Below are 24,435 nucleotides of genomic sequence, written 5' to 3'. Positions count from 1 at the left end.
TTCTACAAATGTGAATCAAACTAAATGTATCCCTGCTTTCGTGAAGAAATCAATGAAATAAAATATTTTTTAATAAGTTAACCCATGGGTCCCATTCAATCACAAAGGGAATACTGGCCAGTATGCCATAAATCTCTGTCAGGGGGGTTTGGCATCTTACTGGTTTTTTTTTTCTGGAACAGTGGTTCATTCTTAAACAACCTTCCATTTAATCAAAAGGACATGGTTCTTACACTTTCTCTTCTTCTATGACCGATAAACGTTTTGCTACAATTTTTGTTGAAATATAGCCTCGATATTTTGGAGGAGGAGTTGAAAGTATGAAAAGTTAAAACAACAAAAACATATAAGAGGTATATATCAAAAAATTACCTGATTTGCTGGCTCAGGTGAGCTCAAATACAATGTACCAAACAGATTCTTTAAAGTCTGTTCTCAAGTACAAGCAGACTTAATAAACACTCAAAAAACAAACATTGTGGGTAGAAGTTTAATGATCAGTAAACAGTAAATTACTGACAAGCAAACTGATTCTAGCAGTCAGACAAGCAGATCTAGGCTTATATAAGCACAGTTTACACGTCCAAAGATACTCTTATGAGGTTCAGATTAAAAAAAAATTGATGTTAAACAAAACTTTTTAAAAATTCAATGTGATAAACATAAATACATTCCATTTTTTATCGATTAATGTTACAAAACTGATATTATAATTTTTTAAATGATATGCAAATGTACTGAAGCCACTGAAAAAATACGAGTATAATTAAGAGAGAGCAGTAAGACTGCAATTTGTTCTGTGGACTACACAAACATTGATCATATATTAAAATAAGAATCTGAATTAAATACAGCTGGGACAATATAAACATCCCTAACAGAATCCTGCCACTAGAGGGCACATGTTAACATTGCTACGCAGTCCAAGCCTTCTATTTACATATATCTACATACATGGGCTTTCTCTCATTCACCCTGGCAGTGCTTTCAGTTTTCTCTTTTCTAAGTGTTTCTAACATCCCCCTTCCCGTAATATTCATCCTTTTATAGATGTATGTAAATATTTATCACCTTTTCCTTAATATAATTAGGAATATGTTTCAAGACTTAAAAGAAATAAAAAAAAATTCCTTAACCTCTTTTAAATAATTGGCAATATGTTCTGTTCCACAAGTAAAATAAATGAGCATACAAGTCAACGCTACCACCTACAGCCCTGTCAGACCCGATTATACAAATGAATGGTAATGTTCTTCAATCTCCAATTTTGATAGAGGTAAACTTTCGGGAAGACCTTTATAAATGGCAGGACTGTACAAGATACAGCCTGGTGTGATTTACTTTTTCTTTTTTATTGGACACTGCAGCATAGAATCACATTCTAACCCCGCCTGCCTTCGAACATGCGTAGGATTGTGTTATGTAAAAAACGGGTTAAAACTATCAACTTAGCAAAGTACATACATGTTCAACTTGAAATTGAATCTAATTTATATACATTTGTATAAAAGGTTTCACTGTCTTTTGCATAAGAAATAACATATTTAAGTATCTAAAAATGAAAAAAAGAAAATCAATTCAATCCTAGTTCATCAATGTATCATACAATGCATAAAATAGTCAACATGGAAAGTTAACTCATACATCTATCACTCTTGACTTCTATGCTGCAAGACCAGTCACACAAGGTGGTTGATAAGGAGTTCAAAGGTCACTTTCACCATACAGAGCAGTAGAGAATGACATGTAGTCTAGAGCACCAGGGACAGCATCGCGTCCTGAATATGGCGCCATTCTCTGAATACAGTATTCTGCCTGATCGGGAGGCAATTCTTGTCGAAGAATCTGTGCTGTGATGAATGGCTGAAAGACAAAACATTGCTGATGAATTTACACAGCAAATATTTTCTATTAATATTTCAATTCCTACCTGAAAGGTCCTCCAAATCAAACTGTTTTCTAATTAGTAATACTTGTTCTTTATGTATCAATAGTGTTTATATATCCATAAGAACAAACTGTAAAGAAGATGGGCGAACATTCTGAGCAAAGTGTCTATGGTATGACAAATAAGATGTTGAAAAATTAAATCTCAATTATAGCAAAATTTTCTTTGATATCTCATCTATTATTAACTTACACTTTATGTAAAATCCTAATTAATTGCTAAAATCTATGTATATTGAAATTATTTTAAATGAAATAGCATACACACACCAAAGAGGACAAAAAGAATTGTTTCCTTATACTATAACACAATTTTCCCATAAGAGTGGGTCTTTGCCTCATTTTATTTTTGAAAGTTCACCCTCAAAGTATGCATAAAATAACATTTTTGGTTAACAAAGACAGCAAAGACCCAATTTTCCTTTAAAAAAAACTTTTATGACACAACATTTGTATCTTTCCGATAAATATTTCAAGTCCATTTAATAAAGGGTCATATCATAAACATGACTTAAATACATGTACCGCTATTTATCATGTGATAAGCAAGATACTCTCAAAGAAAAAAACCCACAATATTCAGGATTTTTTTGCTTGGGTTCAAACCTCAAAAATACCACTTTTTTTTTTTGCCAAGAGAATTTTCCTCAGAAAATTTTTTGGTCAGACTTTCATACTTTTCAATAATATTAACTTTACTCTAAATACTAAAATCACAAAATGAATATGATTATTGTTTGCCCATCTCCTCTGAAAATGTTTAAGGTTAATTTTCTGAAATGAAAAACATAGAGAATTGCCCTTTAGGCCATAATAAAAAAAAATCCTAAATTCTCATCCGAATTTTTTGAAAAATTGAGGCGGGCGGGCGGATTTTATTTTATATTTTTTCCATTGTGCAGATTTTGTGTTGACCTGATCATTCTGTGCAGATTTATCTATAATGCCCATATAAAAGTCAAAGTAGAGGTCCATTTAAATATGCATTATCTCTTACTACTCATCATCACCAGTCTTTCACAACCAGTGATCCTTGCTTAATAAATATAACAGCAATAACCATCTTGTCAGCTGTCAAATTCATGCTTACATTTGCGGGATTTAAAATGGAAGTTGAATGGTAGTTGAATACCTATCCCGATCAGAATCAAGACGAAGAAAAACAGAAATTAAAAAAAATCGGGGCAGGCGGGGATGAGAATCTAGGAATTTTTTTATTATGGCCTTATGAATAGAAAATTTTTCTTTGCTTTCCAAATCTGAATACTTACCTTGTCTCCGGCCAGAATTTTGAAGGATTGCATGACTTGCTCAGCTGTATCAGTGTCAGCTGTCTCACGAGTCATGAAGTCAAGGAAGGCTTCAAAGGTCACATAACCCGAGTTATTGGGGTCCACAATGGACATGATACGTTGGAAATCAGCATCTCCCTAAAAGTACAGAATTATTGTTAAAAACCAACAATTGCATATACATGTAATTTGTTAGGGTAGTATCATTTTTTTTTAAATGCATGTGTCTGTTTTAAAAGACCCCCCCCTCCCCCCCCCCCCCAAAAAAAAATGGATGGGGGTAGAAAAACAAGAGGCCCATGGGCCACAATGCTCACCTGAGTCAATATGGCCCTGCTGTTCTTCGTCAGCAGATTTCTTCTCCTATATACATGTATTCATATGTAAAGTTTTGATCGCCTGTTCTTGGTATACCCTACTTCCAGATGCCATGTTTTGAATGAAATTGAATCTTAACTTTCTGAGAATGCTTCTACATTCATAAAGCTAATCATGGCTTTGCTGTTCTTGAAAACGGAATTTTAAAGATGTCTGCCACCCTACCCTGGGGGGGGGGGGGGGTTCATGATTTGAACAAACTTGAATCTACACTATCTGAGGATGCTTCCATATCAATATGACTATCGGTAATCATGGCTTTATTGTTCTTGAGAAGAAATTTTTTAAAGATATTTAATATAAATGTTCTTTTGTATAACTTTGACCCCCCATTATAGCCCCACCCTACTACTGGAGGATGCCTTGAACAAACTTGAATCTACAATACCTGGGGATGCTTCCATATCAATATGACTAATCATGGCTTTCCTGTTCTTGAAAAGATTTATAAAGATTTTTCCCATATATTCCCATGTAAAACTTTGATCCCCCATTGTGGCCCCACAGTACCCCTGGGGGGTCATGATTTGAGCAAACTTGAATCTACACTACCTGAAGATGATTCCATATCAATATGACTAATTGTAGCTTTGTTGTTCTTGAGAAGAAGATTTTTTAAGATTTTTTTTCTATATATTCCTATGTAAAACTTTGATCCCCCATTGTGGCCCCACCCTACCCCCGGGGGTTATGATTTGAACAAACTTGAATCTAAACTACCTGAGGATGATTCCATATCAAAATGACTAATTGTGGCTTTGTTGTTCTTAAGAAAAAAGATTTTAAAAAAAAAAATTTCTATATATTCCTATGTAAAACTTTGATCCCCCATTGTGGTCCCATCCTACCCCTGAAGGTCATGATTTGAACAAATTTGAATCTACACTATGTAATGAAGGTTTCACATAAGTTTCAACTTTTCTGGCCCAATGGTTCTTGAGAAGAAGATTTTTAAAAGATGACACCAAATTTTCACCAATTCTTTATTATCTCCCCTTGGAAGAGGGTGTGGCCCTTCATTTGAATAAACTTGAACCCCCTTCACCCAAGGATGCTTTGTGGCAAGTTTGGTTGAAATTGGCCCAGTAGCTCTGGAGAAGAAGTTGAAAATGTGAAAAGTTTATAGACGGACAGACGGACTACAGACAAAATGTGATCAGAAAAGCTCATTTGAGCTTTCAGCTCAGGTGAGCTAAAAAAAACAGACAATATTAAAAATTGTTTTTTTTCCTTCTCTGCACCTTACAATACATAAAACAAAATATAATACCCTAACAAGAACAACAACATCTTTCACTATTGTAGACATTTTCATCCAAATATATTGTTAATGATTTTCTTAATTCATTTTAATTTTAGAGTGTACATATAACTATGTTGTTTTCATATACAATGTAGTTGTCCAATTATTTTGCTCAGAGATACAGGCTTTTATGCTAAAGTGAGAGGCCTCTTTTTTTCTCAGTAAATAATTTTTTAAGAAGATATTATTGGAAATATTTTCCTTATTTTTTTGTTGGCAGTACATGCAATGAAAAAAAAGATACAAAAAGTACCCCAAAGGAAATCAAACAAACTGAAGTAAACTGATGAATTTTTTTTAATAACTGCAATGGAGACTTGATAACTTTACGATTCAACAGCAAAAGTTAAATATGGCACCTAAGAAAATTTCTATTATTTTGTATGTAAGAAATATCAATATCTTGCTAGTCTAACCTGTCTGTCTTCACGAATATTATATCCTAAGCTGACAAGGCAGGCCTTAAATTCCTTAGGTTCGAGACGACGTGTTCTGTTCCTATCGAAATGGTTGAAAGAAACACGGAACTCATTCATTTGGTCTTCACTGATACCCTTAGAATCCCTAGTTAAGATCTGAAAAAGAAAGTGCATCAATCAATTTGAGATTTTTTTTGGTTACTCTAAGCATTTTTATGTTTAATATGGATATAAACATGCTATATTGTTGCTTCTTCAACTCTCACCTGGTTCTCCACTTCATTGATATTCCTAGCAATTGCTGTCAGAAGTTGTTCCCATCCAACTCGCAATGTCTGAAATGAAAACAACCCATTAATACTGAAAGTCATAACATACTTATTTAAGTATTTGCAATAAAAACATTTCCTGATGTAGATCAATTAAATGAAATGCTTACCTCCATAGTGTATTGTGTGTAGTGGTTTTCAAAGATCATAGCCTCCTGAATTTCCTGCAAGGCACAATATGAAGGAATTCATAGCACCATACAAATGTAAATGTATCTCTGTTCATTTATTCTTTGCTTATCAATAGCTTGCTTAAAATATGTTTAGTATTGTTTTTGTAAGATACTATTGAACATGAGTATTCAAAGAAAAAATTAATTGAATCCAATAAATTTCACAACTTTGCTTATTATTGTCATAGTAAGCTTACTTCAAATGCCTAAAAAATCTTCCAAGGATCATCATTTCACCACTTTCACACTTTCCTACCTGATTATATCTTTCCAGCTCATCAATGTTAGGCCTATACTGAGTTGTAGCCTGTTCATACTGCCTAAGCTTCTTAAGCTGTTCTTCAAGCGAGCTCTTGGTTTGAATTCCCATGGAGGCCACAGCGTCCAGTTGGTTTTCTATCCATGGACCAACCACATTAGCCTTAGCTGCGAACTGTTTCCTCAGCCTCATGTTGTTCTGTTGCTTCATCATCTCATTCTGCAATGTTCCATCTCGTTTTGGCACTAGTTGTTTCACATCAGCCCACTTGTTGGCTATGTCCTACAAGTATCAATATTTTTATATTCTCATTCTTCCCACACTTAAATAATCTGAAAACAGCAGAATGATAATAATAAACAATTTCTGTTAAAGCATGTAACAGAGGTGTATAAAATGTTTTAAGAAATGTAAGGTGCAAAATTATTACACATACATGTATTGAAAGTTTTAAACATGTTTTTTCTTTAGCTAAAAGCTAATCATAAATCCTTTTTTAATATCAAGAGTCTTTTTATATCATCAATATATATTGTGTCTTTAATTTAACTACAAAAAACAGAAGGAAAAAAACAACAGAAAAAACAAAACAAAAACAAAACCAAAAAAAAGATCATCAAATGGTTACTGTAAATCCTACCTACATAAGAAGTATTTTTTTCTGAGTAATACATGTATATCCACAATAAACAAACATCACAAAAACTGACACCACACCACATTCAGATTTTCTTATATAACTTGTTTTAAAAATACATAATTTTATAAAATCAAATTGTCTATTGAACCCTCATACTTTATATAAGTAGGAAAAAGTTAGACGTAATCTACTCTATTCTTTCTGTAGTAAAATGAGTAAAGTTAAGTGTGTTATAGTCTCTATGTTTCCACTACTCTTTCCATAATTCCCTACAATGACCTTGCTATTACTCATGATGCATTGAAAGTTTTAAATATATATATATATATATATATATATATATATATATATATATATATATATATATATATATATATATATATATATATATATATACACATGAAAATGCTTTGATTTGTAACGGATTAAGAAAAAGATATTTAGTGACTGAAATAAGTACATGTAAAATAAAAAACAAGGAAATGAGGAAACAAAAATTTAATTACTGCAGACCTACTTTTTTCCATGTAGGACATATTTACCCTTACTCTGCCATTACAAAAATCTGTGGAATTTCATCCACGTAGACTAAAAGTTTATTTATAGAGTTACATGTAGTTGCATTAGGTGTTCATTGCTAATTTGCATATATGTGGAGTTCATAATTGTATAGATATATTTAATTGACTAAGTTATTTATTTAATGCAACTTAAATATAAATAAACATAATCAATGTATTTTTTTCTTAAATGAATAACAATTGCCATAAAACTGCACAACATAACGAAGTCCCAGGATCAAGTCTTGTGACTTATGCCAATTAGCGATCAAATTCCCAATTTTGTTTATACAGTTGATGCCTACCCATTGTCACCATCTTGTAATTGCACTGTAAAAACACAGTGGGTAGTTTAAAAGATAATACTGATTTTTGATGACATGAAATTGTTTAAAAACAGCGTGCACAATAAAATGTTTAATTGACAAGCAAGTTAAATATTGTAAAACTGTAAAATCTTGTGTGCATTCTAATAGGCACAATCTGTTCATTTGTACACTGTTTATTCCCTTATTTAACAGCCCAAAAATGTAATAATTACTGCTTATGGTGAATCTTATTTACAGTAGTAGTACTTGTAGAAGAATGCATTTAATGATTAGATAAAAGGTTGTAAAATATTTAAATGAAGGCAAAATAACAGTATTGCGTTTTACATTTTAGATCTACACAATTTGCAGAATTTCATACTCCTGATCTAAACAGAAAATGCAATTCTGTCGAAATATGACCCAGTGGAAATAAATATGTCTACAGTAAAAGACCATTGTATAAAGAATACACATGTAAATGGTAAAATTCAATATTGGAAAATTTCTGAAATCAAGTCTGAAGATGTGAAAAAAGCTGCCCTTGTACCCAACTTTTAACCACAATTAGAGCATAAGGAAAGAGTAAAAGACATGGAATGAAAAATTGCAGGCATTAGTACACCAATTAACAATACATAAATAAGCCAGCTCCTGTTAATATAAAATTACTAACCTCCTGTTGATACAATCAGCATCCATAACGGAGAGGGAAAAAAAATAAAACACAAGCATAAAAACAGCAGCCTATATATCAGACTTTTTAAAAATTAAAACACAAATCATGCATTTAATGCTACAGCAATAATTGCAACCCATACCAAAACTGACAATTATTTTTTTGCAATGTGAAATTTTGATATTATTAAATTAATGATTAATGAATTCCTTCAAAATTGCTTTCCAATTAACCAGTTCCTAATTTTCTATTGTTCACAATTGCTGTTGGATCAGTCATGAGTGTGCATAAAAAAGCTTCTGAAATAGAAGTATAACTGCACACCATGCTTTGATAGACACAAGCTCCAAGCTCTTATCCTCCCAAAGTAAAGCACATGATACATCTGACACTGTTCTAGTAAAACTTGATCTCTACATTTCATTAAATATAAATAACTTAGTTGTGGGAAAACAACTCTATGCAACTCTGCCATGCAGTTATATTGCTCTAATAAGAACACCTGTACATACCTGAGGATCGACAGTAGTGTAGGGGTTCTCGGTCAGTTGTAACCCAACTTGATTAGCAAGCCTCTGGACTTCTGAGGCTAAGGCCATAATAGCATTAAATTCCTTATCTGCCTCTGGCAGGGTCTGCTTAAATGTTTCATGGGCTTCTAAAAGTTGCTGCAATGAAGGTAATTTTTTAATAATTTTTTTTTGCTGTTTTTTTTTTTTTTTTGGTAATTGTTTAACTTCAGTATCTTGAAGATTGATATCTCAAATACCATGGAAATTTTGAAGGGATTTTAAACTCCCAAGCACTTTTTCTTTAAGTACAGTATTTTTCCCTCAATATCTGGAATTATCAGATAACTTGGAAGTTTTTTCTCAGTCAAATCAAGATCGAAATAACAATGTTTGACTGTATTTACATGTACATGCATAAATAGAATTTTTCTCGATTACTTTTTTACTTTACAGAATTAAACTCTCTAAAAGAATAACACTGACTTGAAATTACTTCCAGACTTAAATATTCAAACTGTACTAGTACTTAATACATACATATATATATTTACCTGAATTTCTTCTACAGTGTGAACAATAAATATATCTAATAAATCTTCTTTTGCACCATCTAACCAGTTGTTGAAAGGCTGAAAACAAAAATTTTACATTATAATGCATACATACATACAGTACTGTTAAACACCAAATAAATTCAAATAGTGATTAATTAAATGCCAATGTACTCACAGCTGCCCGTTTTGCAAAGTCAAGATGAAGAGTATCTATTTTTTCTAATATTTTTTCTGCTTCCTATAAATGCAATGAATTAATCATAATGTCAAGAAGTCTTCAAACAAATTCATCCTCAAGAGGTCTTCAACAACCAGATCAAAGTAAAAGTTCTGACCAAATTTATAAATATGAAAGCATTACTTACATCAAGACCTTGACGTCTCTGGGCAGTTAAAGTTCCTAATTTATCCCACTGGTCACAGATTTTCTATATCAAAAATAGAATTTAAAAAAAATTAACTCTAAAAGAGAACAATGCTTTAATGAAGTTGAAATTAATATTTCATAAAATAAATTCAAAATCTACCTGGCATCTTGTATTGACTGTGAGAACATCATGGTATTCTAAAAGACTGTTTAAAAAAAAATTTAAAGAAGTTGTAATGTGATACTTCTTGCAGCTGAAATTTTTTTTATCATTCAAGAATGGAATTCAAATTCTTCTGTTATCACTTTCTGCAAATTATATTCTAATGAATATACTATTAAAATAATGTGAATTATTTTATGGAAATTTCAATGTTCCTCAGTTATAGTTCACAAAAAAGTTGACATACTTAAGCTCCTGTGCTATTGCTGCAATTTGTTCAACTCTGTCTTGGTGAGCTGCTAAATCACTCTCAAAAGCCTCATGTTTCTTCTTCATAGCCTATGGTAAATTTTTAAACCTCTATCAAATAAACATAATATTCTTGCTTTTGCCAATTCATAGCAATAGCAGGTAAAACTTTTACAAATATCTACATTTTACCATAAGTAACAAATTAATAATGATGATAAAACTTTAAAATAAATCCATATTGTCAATCTAATACGCAAGATATATCATCAAAAGTCTTTTTACTTTCAATTGATTAAGCCCACATCGCAAATAATCCTGGCTTTGAAGCATTTCTTCTTTGCCCTCAGCCCATTCTTCATGAATTTGACAGCGGTGCCTAAACTTCTGAGCCAAATGATCAAGACGTTCAAGTCTGCAAGTGAATAGGTTTAATAATTAATTATTTTCCCTCAAGCATTTTTTCAGATTTTGATACTCCAATATTCTGTAGAATTTTAAAACAAAATTGAAAATTTGCTTTAGTAGAATGGTTACCTTTGCAGTTCTGAAAGTAACCATTCTTCGAAACCTTTCTCAGCAAATTCCAGTCCTTTCCAAGCGTTAGCTATGTCCTGTATGACAAATAGCACAATCATTTAATGACACTTCAAATTTGTCTTCAACCAATAATAAATTTATAATTTCTCATTTGTACCTTATACAGTCTACTCCAGATGTATTGAAATTCATAGGACCAACAATTTTTTTTCAATCCAACCAAAGATTAAAATAAACAAAATTGGCCTACAAAGACATTTTAAAATCCTGATCCTGATCTAAAACACGTAGACAAACCCAAACCTTTTACACAATGCATCAATACATATTTAAGATACTTGAACAGAGAAATGAAATAGTTTGTTCATTTAAGATTTATATGAAAAAAAAAGCAACTTTTTTAACCTCTTATTATACCTCTTACATCTTATTATAGTCTACTTGTGTACCAAGTCTTATTGATGTTGGACCAAAACTGTAGGAGAAGTGTGTTTTGAATTTCATTTAACATGTTTAATTTTTAGAAACTTCTGCCTCGAAAAACTATTTTCAATGCTGTCATTTACTTCTTTGGTAAATGGTAATGGTCTCTTCTCTCAGTGCAACATCTAACACATTGTCTTATGTCTCTTTTGTACACACCCTTATGATATTGTTTGAAATATATACTTCTTTTATGTTTTCTCATCTCTACAGTAGTGAAGATGTTCTATGTTTGTTGTCTTGTTTTACCATGTGCTCATTTTCAGTACATTCTCAGTCTTAGACTGGTACCCTGACATTGTTGACAGCTATGGATAAAAAGTCAGGTGTCCTGAAGCCATGATTTAAGTACATCACTATAAAGCTTTTTATCAATGTTTATAAAAATTTAAAGTTACAAACATTTGCCCGAAATCAACCCCCCTTTAAATATGGTACTATAAACATGATAAAAACATTTTTTCCCTGTGGTCATAATTACAACTTCTGTTCAATCTGCTGGTTTCTTAGATTGCCACTAATGCCTTAAATGTACCTAATTACGCTGGGACAAATTTCGGCAGAAATTTTGTGACTGCATACATGATGTAATTTAATACCATGTGGACTAAAGTACTTCTACAGTAACTGTAGAAGAAAATAAAATTTTTTTTAAAATCAGCTTTTGCAATAAAATATTCCAATTGCAGTGTTTTTTCTTGCTTGGTCAGGGAAGGGTAAACAAACAATTTTGATTTAGGCCTGAGAAACAGAGACTGGGGATTTAGTTTTATTTCAAAATAAGAGATTTCAATATAAGTGGAGTAGGCTGTATATGTGCATATACATACATGTTAATTAAGCAGTCCATTCTTGACAGTAGATAACTTGGTAATAAGTGCAACCAATCAATACAGTTTTTAAGTCAGATACACATTTAATCTAAGATCACTTACAGAAACCATTTTGCCCTCAGTGGGAAGGTATGCTGGTCTGTTACTGAGTCGAAGCCTTGTCTGCAGGGTGTTAAAGCTGTTCTCAAGTCTTGCTTTATCTTCCAGCTTAGGAGGTTTGTGTTTACGTCTGTAGTCCCGGAATTCCTCAAGTTTTCTTTGGGTACCAGGTAAAGTGTTGTCAGTTGTCCTGTTTTCTAACCAAGGTGTTGTTTTCCTAATCCATTCCAAAAGCTGCAAAGTGCAAATCCAAAATACATGTTTATGAAATTTCAAACAAGTAGAATTAGGGCTATTCCAGTAAAAAATAAAATAATAAACCCTAACCAAGGACTCCAGAAAATTTCAGACAGTACAACCCATAGAACTTTTTTTTTTTTAACAACAAATTGAACAAATTTGAATCTGCACTACCTGTGGATGCTCTCATTAATATGACTAATCATGGTCTTTATATTCTTTAGAAGAAAAATTTTCCAATACATTTTCATGTAAAATTTTGATCCTATACCCTGGTACCATGATTTAGAGACTACGACAAGAAACTTTCATATAAGTTTCATTTTTCCTGGCTTAGTGGTTCTTGATAAGATTCTCTAAAGATACAGTTTTCACAAATTCTTAATTACATATATCTACTCTTAAAAAAGGCATGGTTCTTCTGAGATTTGAAAAACTTACTTTTCGTCATAAAAGCTTACTTGAGTTTTAGCTTTGGTAAGATAAGAAATTACGCTTGAGATTCCATGTTCTCTTTATTGTCTGTTCAAATTTGCTATGAATTTGTGAATACTACCGATGTTTCTTAGAAACCTGCATATGTTTTTTAACAGGGAAAATAAAACCACCTATAGTCACGTTTAATGACCCAAACAGGCAGGGTCAGAAGAAATTTCTAATAGTTGTGCCAAGGATGAATGTTAATCATCCCCTTGAAAAATCCACCATAGAATTGAATTTTTTTATACACATCCCCGTGGATGAGAAATTTTTTGTCATCAGGAGTGGGCAGAATTTTTACTGGAATAGCCTTAGAATTATCTATATCCAGAAATTTGTTATTGAACAATTGAAACCCTCTTCATCTAAGCTTTATCCTGATAATGCTACAATACTTAACACAATATCAATATAAATTCTTACATCACTAGCTAGTCTTTCATATTCTTCCATAAGGCGTTCGTTTTCTTGGTTGACCTTCAACACTTTGCAAATTCTGTTTGCTGCTGTCTCAGCCTAGAAATGATATTGTCCAAATTAGAGAGTTGTATTAGTCAAATCAGTGATCATGATCTTTATGATCAACATTTATAGCAACGTACTAATTTTTGTTCTTTATTATTCATGTATGCTATTGCTATATATTAAATCACCTATATGTTGTAAGTCTCTATATACTATTGTAAAATGGTGAAGAGATTCAAATAAATGATTGATACTTCAGATAGGTTAATATTATGCCAGTAAATTACATGTACCTGCTGAGCCCCAGAGAATGCATGATAATATGAAGACACATAAGCCATCACAGAACGTTCATCTGGTTTTACTGAGTTCACCATATCTTGAAAAAGAGGATTCACAATGCACTGCTTAACCCACAGAGAACATCAAGAAATTTCTTATTTATTTATTCATTTACCATTGTTGAGAATTGTTGATTAGTTTTGTATAAATATGTACCTTCTGGATCTAACATGCGTGGAATATCAAGGTGTTTTTCTGCGACATCAAATGCAGTGTTTAAATTTTCTAGAGGGTTTTCCTGCAAATATAAAAAAAATTATCAAACTATCATATTATTAAGCAATGGTTACTTTGATGAATGTACAACTAATTAGAAATATAAAATAATATGTATCTAAATTTACCATTAGCTCAAAGAGACCAAAATGAACATGAATATGTAAAAGCCACTATGTGGATGGAGGAAATTCTGGTTACAAAGTTAATGCTCATAAAAAATGTTATTAGGATATTTAAAATTCATTCACAACACTTTAAACTTCAAAATAACAAATTACTTTCACCATTTCAATTTTCAAACACTAGAGTATATATACAACTTTAAAAAGGATTAAATTTTCTGCACAAGTTGGCTAATCAGGCATATAGAGAATAAATGTCTAAAAAGCTGCGAGAATGCTAATTATTAAAACAGTGAAACAAAATTAGTCAATTTCTGAAAGAAATATTATATAGGTTTAGGAGAGACGGAAAACTCACCTTGGACAATTTATGGTAATCAATTAATTCAGGCCTGTGTCTATGAATCAGGGCACAAAACGCCAAACCATCTTTAAAGCTGAAGAAATATTGAGAGTGACATGCAAGGAGTTAAGACATCAGTAAAAGGAGGATTGCTTAGCAATGCATGCCTTTTTCTACTTATTAGAATAAAATAACACTCATAAACAGCTTGTCACCATGCATCACCTGACAGGATTCAAGTTTTCATTTAATTTAACTGATTGTTAAAAAAAAAAAACACACTCCTTGCCTGATACATTATGGAGGAATTCAAAATTATAAATAACAGAAGTTTCAGTAATTCCAGAATTGTTTTGTTACTTCACTGTATCAGTACTCTTTTCCAGTTAAAAATGATCTCAATTTCTTCAGCAGACACACTCTGTGTCATTTTGATGCTTGAAAATTGATAATAAAACATCCTAGTAAACAAGCACATTGAAGATACGGATGCTTGTAGGATAATGTAAGGCAATTTTTGTGTTCCTTCAATTTCCCTTTAATTTCATATATAAATAAAAAATGTCTGCACAATGAACTTTGACTGTAATGAAAATGTATTTTTAAGAATGGCACAACACTCTGAATGACCAAAATTAAATGAAACTAAATACATGTTAAAAGAGCAGTATAACAAATGTATACACTTGCCCTTAACAGTTTAAAACAAATGTGCCATTCTTTCATGTCATGTCTTGAAACAAGAAGAAAAAAAAAACATGCAAAAATTACTGTGGAGAAAAGCAATTAAGCAGTTTTAGAACCATTCCATTTTCTAATAATAAGAGTAACATTAATCAATGAAGCTTCACAATAACAGAATGAAAGAAATGGTGCTAAAACTGTTATTTAGAGGAAATCTGGGGAAACAGCAGCATCATAACAAAAAACGAACAGTCGAAAGAACCATTCCAGTGGATTCAACTTTTTGTTTTTTACCCTGGATAACTTGTAATAGTCTATTAGTTCTGGGCGATGCCGATGAATCAAAGCACAGAAAGCCAGACCATCCTTCCAACTGAAATATTAGAGTGACCCCATTGTCAAAAATATTAACTAATTCTCTCTGACCAATCTGCTGGGTACAGATTCTTCATCATCACCCTCAAAATAAAACACTGGCTTTTTTTTCTTCTATGACCAATGATTTTTCAATCATCCCTTGAAAAACCATTAAAAACATTTCACATTTTCATGGATATGATAAAACAGACAGTTTAAACTCCTTTATAATTCTAGAGTTACATAATATGAATTTCATTTTTTCTAGTTCAGAATGGATCTTTTGTAAGTTTATGCTTTCCCAGGTGTGCATTTTAATTCATCTAAAATTTTGTTGCAGATTAATACAGCACAATGACAAGTTACTATGTTTACCTCAGATGGAAGTTCTGTACATTGACATTCTTGTATGGAGCTGTCTTTCTTTGACACCACAGAAGGAGACCTTCTTTAGCAGTCAGTTCTACAAACACAAAAATTCATGTTTATTTCAATTTATTACACACCTAATAATAAATACAGGGTTTATTTGCATATATGTATCATGATTATCTGCAAATACTGATACTTTCAATTCAGTTTGTCTTAAGTTTGTCCATCTTTTCAAGACACATTGCTTGATCATGATGATAGGGTACATTACTGGACAAGCACAAATTGACTTGGAAATCAGAAATGGTTAATCTTTAGTTTATGCTCATTTTCTTATTGATGTACAATTTTTAAAATTCTTAACAGATTTTTTTAAAACCTTAAGTTTTATTCTGAACACTTTTTTTATTTCCACTAATCAGATGAATACTGTCTCCTGTAATGCTGCATTGCACACATACCACAAGTTCAACTTCATTTATATGTAATAAATACAGTTCTATAGGTCAGTTGAAATGTTATCTCTATTCATTGCTAATTTTATATACACGTACATACTAATACATTTTTAAATAACCCCCAATACACATCATTTTGAAAGGAAGTGTATCATCATCATGTCTGTGTCATACTGGGGAAAACCAGCTTACAGGTAATAATAAACTGTACTCTTATTTTGACCTTGAAAAGTCAAATGAAAATTTAACTCAAACCTAATATTAGAAAATGAATAATTCCTTACTAATTCATTTTTTTTTCTTCAAATTAATGTGCATTAATACTCATGTATACTTTATCAAATTCCCTCTAATTAGAAGATAACAAGGTGCCATCTCCAGACTATTAACACAAGTCTGTTCTCCGATCTGCTGATCAATGAACCATGAAATATTTTGACACTGTGTACAACCTAAAACATTAAATGACAGTGCATGAAGTTTTTCTTTATTATTGACTGATTGCTGGTGTGCCTGAAATTTTATTCGTACTGGTGTTATTGTTATTAAGTTTTTATAACCACTATGCTGTTTTTACATTACCGGTAAGTCTACCTTGGCTCTTTAACCTCTTTTGCCAAAGACTAGACAATTGCAGTTTACACTGAAACATCTTCACCCAAGACTCCTAGCTGCTTAATGTATGAGCATGCCCAACATTTGATTGCTGAATAATGATGTATGCCCTTTTTATCTCCTTCATGAAAAACAAATTTTTCTAATATATCAACCAGATCATGAATTGTGGTTATTTTTTGGAGGGGAACTTAACAGATATATGCATATGAAGTCTTCTGTCATTTTCCAGTTCATTACTATTCTGCTAAATAAAATATATCTCAAACACTGATCCATTTGCATTCCCTTCCAAGCTTTTATTTCACAATTCATACAACTTAATTAGCATATACTTCATATATATGTAATACTGACCAGATAACAGATGATTATTAATGGGAAACATATGGTATGAAATACTTAATGTATAAATGTGATATATATGAAAACACAAATGATTGGCAGTCAATATGGAAGAGCTCAACAGCAAAAACTCAGCTCAAAAACATGTAAACTGATACAGTAGGACTTGTTTCCGTGCATGGTTTATTAAACAGACTACACTGTAACATGTTCTATGACTGGCTGGTATTGCTAACATTGGACAAAATCAGAAGCCTTGCCCCATCTTCTACTGTTTACAATTAGTGTACAGTTATATACACTTGGCTGGCTGCTATCTTATTCAGACTATAAATAAAACACTTGGAGCACTAACTAGCAACATGTGCAATATGCTGATACAAGCAAATACTCAGGTATGTTCAGAACCACTCTCGAGATTGTGTTCAGTGACTGTATTACAAAACATACCCTCCACTGTAATATCTTGAATGGCAAAACGGAGGATAATGGTCCAGATCATACCCAGGGTCATCTTAGGATTTCCATCCACAATTTCTGAAAAATTAAGAAGATTCTATAAATACATGTATATACGCAAGTACACGAAGAGTGATCCCCCATAAAAAGCGGTGTTACAATATTTAAGTATTTCTTGTGATGCTGATTGTCAATAGCTCATATTTCATTGGAAAAAAATTTTGATTTTTCCCTCAGACTTCAAATATGTTATATTCTAATGTGTAATCAAAGGCATAATATATGTACATGTATGTTAATTCAAATTTTAAAACATTAAGTTATCAATTATCTTTGCATAAGAGTAAAGACAATGACATAACATATTTATTTTTAAGAATGTGCAGATAAAATATTTCTCAAGGCCAACAAACAAGAAATAATCTCTCAAGTGACTCACTTTCATGTAGCTAAAAGTTTATATCATACCAAAAAAATTACCCTAGATGAATTAGACACCTAACCTAGAAATCTGTGTGCATCATGACACATTTCCCTGGAGGGGGCCAATGTTTTTGTACGACTACGTTTATGTGCCTGTGGCCTAATTTATCAGTGGCTAGACCTGTTTATACATAAAATGGATGTACATTCTTTCAACACCTTTTAAGTGTAAAAGTTACACAATCTGGGTAAAAACATAACTGCAACCATCTATGACTTGATGCTTTCATATCTCATTCCAAAAACCTTTTAAACGTTTGTATATATGTGCATATAAATTATTTTTTTCCCGGTATTTTATTTCCCTGTCAAACCTCTTATTCTCTTTTCCTCTTTGGAAGAAATCATGTCAATACTACAACTCTTTCAAAGAGACTCTGACCTTTATGTTATTACAAGGCAAATACTATAATCAGGAAATTAAATCTTGTAGATAAAAATGATACACATGAGTGAAGAGCCTGTCTCTTTTATTCTGTGTGAACAAGGTCTGTGACCTTAGGTCTTGACTTATCTGCAAAATTTAATCAGTGTTAAAACTGTAAAGCTTCTAAAGGCCAATCCAAAATCAAACTGCAATTCCTTAAAGAAATTTATCTTGTTCCAGAATTTACAAATGATAGCAAAGGTCACAAAGCTTTCTTTCTGCTTGGTCTTTATGTATATGTATATGCTGATCAAGTAGATTGGGAGCTTACAACCTATAATATTATGTCCATGGGTATTGTGTCTCCTTATTTTCTCCAGTGCCAGATATGAAATACTAGGGACTAATGTGGATACAAAAGCTAACAATTAACAATATATTTCTATATACTGATGAATTAAAAATATTGTGACTTAATATTTCTTCTTTTTTTCCCTCCAAGTTTATTTAGGTACTCATAATTTTTCAACATATATATATATTCTAGACTTGGCACCTTTGCCATTAATGGATTTGTTTAAACATTTTTCCCTGATGACTATCTTGAACAGAGATTCCAAATATGTAGGAGTGTAAAGATATCTATGGGTACCACTTTCCATACAAGGAAGTTTAACTTTTACAGTACCTAGTATCAATAAATTCCTAATTGGGAACAGAATTTTGAATTCATTACAATACTCAAGAATTTCTTGGCGAAAATAACTTGCAAAGCTGAACATTTATTAGTTCTTTCATTTAATTACAATAAAACTTCTCTTGCTGGGTCTTGTCTCTCCTTGTGTCACATTAAAAAGATGCACAATCATTATCATTTTCTGGATACTTTACCTTCAGCACCAATGGAAACCAGTCTGACACCTTTTGATGCAATGAAGTCCAAAGCTTTGTTGACATTTGCAATTTTGTGGAACCTCATTTTGCCTTTGTCTGGCTTGGGGAGCTGTTCCCCAGAGATCACTTCCAATAATAACATCAATTTTAAACCATTTCGAAAATCTTCCTCGATGTTTTCTATTTGAGTACCAGCTTTTCTTAAATGGGAGTTGCACCATGCTGTGAATGTCTGAAAATAATGATTTTAGTCTTATTCCATATATGTGTGTAACTATGGCAAATGTGCAAAGAAATACAACATAAAAAATATCTAGTTTTCATCTTCATACAATTGCTATCACAATATATTAAGTGTTCACTGAAGTGGACATTTCTAGATATACAACATTCATGTTACAGTTGACTAATCTTGACTTTCAAATTATTATTCAAATAAAATTGACAGATCTATGTCAGTCTTCTTTCCCCCTCTACAAAAATGTTGCTGAACAGATGTTTTACTCATCAGATTTGAAATATATTCATAGGTATTCATGGTATTATATCATTTACTTGAAAAGTTATTGCATTGCAAATGTTCACAAGGCCTGAACTTGTTAACTAAGCATTGGACTTGCTAAGGTGTATCAGATGCTGAATACTTAAGAGTTCTCTTGGAAAATTTCAATGCTGTCTTTAAATTTTTTTTGATTAGGTTCAATAATCTCTGATTAAAATTGGTCTAAATTCATTTATTATTGTTAATATTCACACGTGATACTTTTATTTCAGTGCATGAATGTGATAAATTACTCAAATTAAATTTGAAAAGTTTATGAAACCTCGGAGGTTAATGCTTAAAATCTTTTTTAAAAGAAGGCAAGTATTTCAATACTTTCTGATTTCTAATAGGACAGCTTGACTCAATTCCAACCTTTTAAATGAACCGAAACTGAAAGTTATGCAATAGTGTCATGTAACACAATTTTTAGACTAGCTTAAAAGCCGTGGAAATTGTCACTTGGCTTTTAAATTTTCCCTTAAAAAGGAAGGAGAAGAATATGATAATACTTTTGTCACTTAACCAGTCAAGAGATTCACACAATGATGAGTAGGCAACCACTTATTCCAATATTAGCATTAGATGAAGTTTTCTTTTCTTTCTCATTTTTTTCTTCCCTAAAAAATATTTATATTTCTATGTGTTGAGAGCAATTGGATACACTGAAAATGTTACTTTCCATCCTCTAAGCATGATAAGTGCACTTGCAAATATAACTGTTATAAATAAGTGAAATATTTAAATAGCTTCAAGCGTTTTCTTTGGAGGGGGATCTTAAAGGTTATCTCTTTTGTGAGATTATATTTAGTTTCTCTAGGATAATGCATGCCCTGTATACAAGCTGATGGAAGGTTGTACTATAATAAGTAACAGGTGTATCATATTTCCTTCCAGTGGTTTATGAGCTTGTGACTGGCTCAGTTAAGGGACAGTTGATTTAAAGCCATCTGAAAGACTCTGAAAATTTATTAAATGGTTTGTTTGATGATGATAAACCCCCTGCATAGTTCAAAAGAATGCTGACTAGCGGCAATTCCTTAAATGGCCATCACAATATAGCACATCAATATGAAACAACTGGCTCTAATTATACTCCATGTATTGAGTACATGGCTACTCTATCAGGCTTACTTCATTGACAGACTGTCCAGATTTGTTTACATAGAATGAATTTTAAATGTATACAGAGGCTTATCTATTTTGTGTACACAGGAATGTGCTGCAATATTTCTGGTATGTGGAGAATTGCATATTTTGACAGGTTACACATGACTAGGCAAGGACAGTCTAAATATTGTTTTATACATTTCTTTAACATTAGGTAAGATGATGACCTCTAAACCCAACAAATCAAGTTCACGTAATCGACAAGGAGACTCTCTTATTTGTCACAGGTACTGAATGAAGGATGTGACCTACATTCCAATTTACACTTGTTCTGCAAGTTGACCCATGGAGGTTACAGAAGGTTGATTCAGACAAATTCCTGAGATTTTATCAATATTTAAAGGCTCCATTAACACAATACAATAAGATAAGACTTTACTAAATTTAAAAGTCTCATTATCATTAAAATACATCGGAGGATAGCTCCGCCCTGTAATACAACGTTTCCAAATTTGGCAAGTCGACGTAATTCTCATCATGGCGGCTAAGTTGCAAACTATAAACATGTACGTAAAACCGGTCCCAATATGAACGCATTTTCTTCCATAACTATACGACACAAAACCATTTTATCATTCTGAATTGCTTCACTTACAAACACTTGTTTAATCCATGGAATTGAACAATAATGCCATCAAACATGTTGAGATTACCTTCTTTTGCTGTTTTTCCCATGCTGGATCCAGCAAGCCCTCTCGATCCCACTCCTCTTCCTCCTCCATATAGCCATCATATTCCTGATCCGTCATTTTTTCTAGTTACAAAATGTGTGAAAATCCTTTAGAAATGATAAAACTCTTACTATCCAGTTGGTAAACTCTCCCTGCCTGTATTTTACATGGGGCTTCTGTTCCTCCCCGCCAGAGGTCGCAATCACGTGATCACTTCCGGAAGCATTCGGTGTGTTTCGCATTCGGAACTCTCTCACGATGAATGAAAATCGAAAAGTGGGCGGATCCATCGAAAGAGCATTTTTTGCAATTTACCAGAAACATATGAAAAAATAAGCTCTACTTGTTTGCAGAAAAATGACATACTCAATTACAAAGAACTTCATTTAAACATATATGTACATTTTTATGTATTTATATAAATCCTCTTGGATATTTTTAAAAATTTCCTTGTTACTCGTCAATATTCAATTGAAATAGACATTGCAATTAATGCTAAACCTTTTGCATATTTTATGAATTTAAATAAGGATTATTATACTTACAGAACAGAAAATGGTAATGTCTATTTTTAGGTTTTGTTTTCTTTGAAATAATGAGATTAGATCTGCACTGGTCTTTGATAGTAAGTCGGTTGAATGTAATGATGCATAAATGTCTGAGGAATCAAATAAGTCTGACACATTCTGGCGATATAATCGCACAGAAGTCGTCCTCCGCACAATATTTTGTAGAAAGTACGAAAACAATGCGTCTAACATTGATTCGTGTGCAAATCACATGTAGTATAATTTACGTTCCTAATAATATTTAAGTGAATAAAAATTATAAGGGAAAGGGGATCTGTCCTCCGGTATTGAATTGTAAATTAACATGATGAAATGTTCGAATTGCTAAACAAATAGTACTACAGTAAACGGTTTATAAAATTATTGAAAGCCAATCTGGTATATGTTAATTTTTCATACTATGTGTGGAGCATATGCATGTACTGGTATCCTAACGAACACCATATGCACCTCTTGCTTATGCAATATGTCAATTCAGCAGATCCAGACGTGTTTGCTATCATTAACACCCTCTTTGTTAGATCAGTAATATGTCGTAATGACCACTCACTGCTCTTTTGGTGTCAGTTCATTCAATAAATCTGCGACGGATTGCCCATTATGGAAGAATTTGCGTTATTTCAAACTTTTGGTTTTAAAAATGGGAGGGGTTCAAAGGGGTTTGTCAATTCCTTATAGTTTTTCGTTTTAAACAATGCAGGATTTACCTACATGTAGTCGCGCAATATTATGAACAATTTAAGTCTATTAATTTCTTTTCTTGCAGAGCTATTTTCATTAGTGTGTTCGATGTGTTTTCTAGAATGCACATTGATATGTGTTATATGTCAAGGGTATTTAAATAAGGGTTTCTACTGTATGATCACTTCGTTTTCAGCTAGATGTGTCCGAAATAGAAAACAATTTTACACATTTATCTTTAAGTTTAACAAATTAGCATTTGTTACAACATGCACTTTATATTTGTAGAACGCTGTATTCCGTAAAGACGTCATTAAAAATTCAGATTCGAGCAATTTTTGCATTTGATTAAATAAATTATGAATAGTACATTATAATCATGTAAAGGTACGTGAAGAAGAAGCAACACTATAGTTTCATAATTTATTTATTTACTTTGTAAATTACAAGGAAGGGAAGGAGGTTTATTACTCATATCAAATAAGGGAAAGTCACATGCCTGTACACATAGGAGATTGCTTTAAGTATTTTCTTAAAACATATTTTAACTTTGTCAAAGCGTAGGGGTCATCAATTATAAACACAATTCACTCACCTTTTTTTTGGGGGGGGGGAGGGGGGCATTTTTGACACTTTTTTTATTTATACAGAATCCAGTAACATATTTCAGTGGAATATTCATCTTTACAATTAATGCCAATGTTTTGTGATATGTGGACTATTTTAAAAATTAATATATACATATACATGTCTATCTCTTTAGCTTTGGCAAGGCTATACCTTTGATTAATGAAATAAAGTCTATAACTGAATTAAAGCAATTCTGAAAACTGATCAGCACTCTTTTTCCGGCACACAAATTAAAAAAAAAGAAGAATTTCCAGACAGTAAAGTTTTATTTTTAATCTCAATGATATTAATAAACATAGTATATATACATGTATAATAACCTTATCATTATAAAGCAATTTATTACACTACCATATTCATCTCATTTCTTTTTCCCCTTCCATCCCTCCTCATATTTAGCTATAGAAATAACGAGAATCCAAAGATTTTTCAAAGAAATTTTACCGGCATATTTTTAACGGAAACTAATAATGAAATGATGTTAAATCTCCTATTGACCTTCAGAACAAAATTAAAAACGCTTTATTTTTGGAAATTTCTCGGAATGTAAATTGATTACATACATGTACCATTTTCTCTTAAAAATACTTATAGTTATATCTTAGGTTACGTATTTAAAAAAGATATCGTATAATAATTGCTATTACAGTTTTTGCATAATAGTCTCTTGAACATAAATACCCCTGTGATGATCTGACTGTCATTCCCAGGAAGTGACAGATGAAAGACCCGCTATGGACGAATTTGAGTTGGGGGGGGGGGGGCAGAGACATTTAAATAGGAAAGAAATAGCATTTAAATAGGCCAGTAACATTGCCGGTGGCCATAAAGCACAGTTTGT

The 24,435-nt window shown here is 32.0% G+C and overlaps 1 protein-coding gene across 2 annotated transcripts; it reads right to left on the bottom strand.

The window, feature by feature from the left end:
• Positions 1-476: 476 nt before the first annotated feature.
• LOC133182841 (alpha-actinin-like) lies at positions 477-21,927 on the bottom strand. Of its 2 annotated transcripts, none has more exons than XM_061317685.1 (23): positions 21,697-21,927; positions 19,330-19,564; positions 17,580-17,666; positions 15,715-15,802; positions 15,277-15,355; positions 13,771-13,852; positions 13,566-13,651; positions 13,231-13,323; positions 12,091-12,321; positions 10,670-10,746; positions 10,418-10,547; positions 10,131-10,222; positions 9,881-9,926; positions 9,719-9,781; positions 9,529-9,591; positions 9,351-9,428; positions 8,800-8,955; positions 6,098-6,382; positions 5,779-5,832; positions 5,606-5,674; positions 5,337-5,495; positions 3,219-3,377; positions 477-1,863 (listed from the first exon to the last, which is right to left on the bottom strand). In XM_061317685.1, exons 1-23 carry the CDS (start codon positions 21,790-21,792, stop codon positions 1,705-1,707), a joined length of 2,667 nt encoding a protein of 888 aa, XP_061173669.1. In that variant the 5' UTR covers positions 21,793-21,927; the 3' UTR covers positions 477-1,704. The 2 variants fall into 2 exon arrangements, with proteins under 2 accessions (XP_061173669.1, XP_061173670.1); XM_061317686.1 differs by lacking the exon at positions 15,277-15,355 and adding an exon at positions 14,314-14,392.
• Between the last annotated feature and the right edge of the window lie 2,508 nt (positions 21,928-24,435).

This window comes from Saccostrea echinata, unplaced genomic scaffold, assembly GCF_033153115.1.
Source record: "Saccostrea echinata isolate AGI-Se365-2 ecotype Australia unplaced genomic scaffold, CSIRO_AGI_Sech_v1 ptg000009l, whole genome shotgun sequence".
NCBI classification, from domain to species: Eukaryota; Metazoa; Mollusca; class Bivalvia; order Ostreida; family Ostreidae; genus Saccostrea; species Saccostrea echinata.
This window is presented reverse-complemented; position numbering and strand designations above follow the sequence as displayed.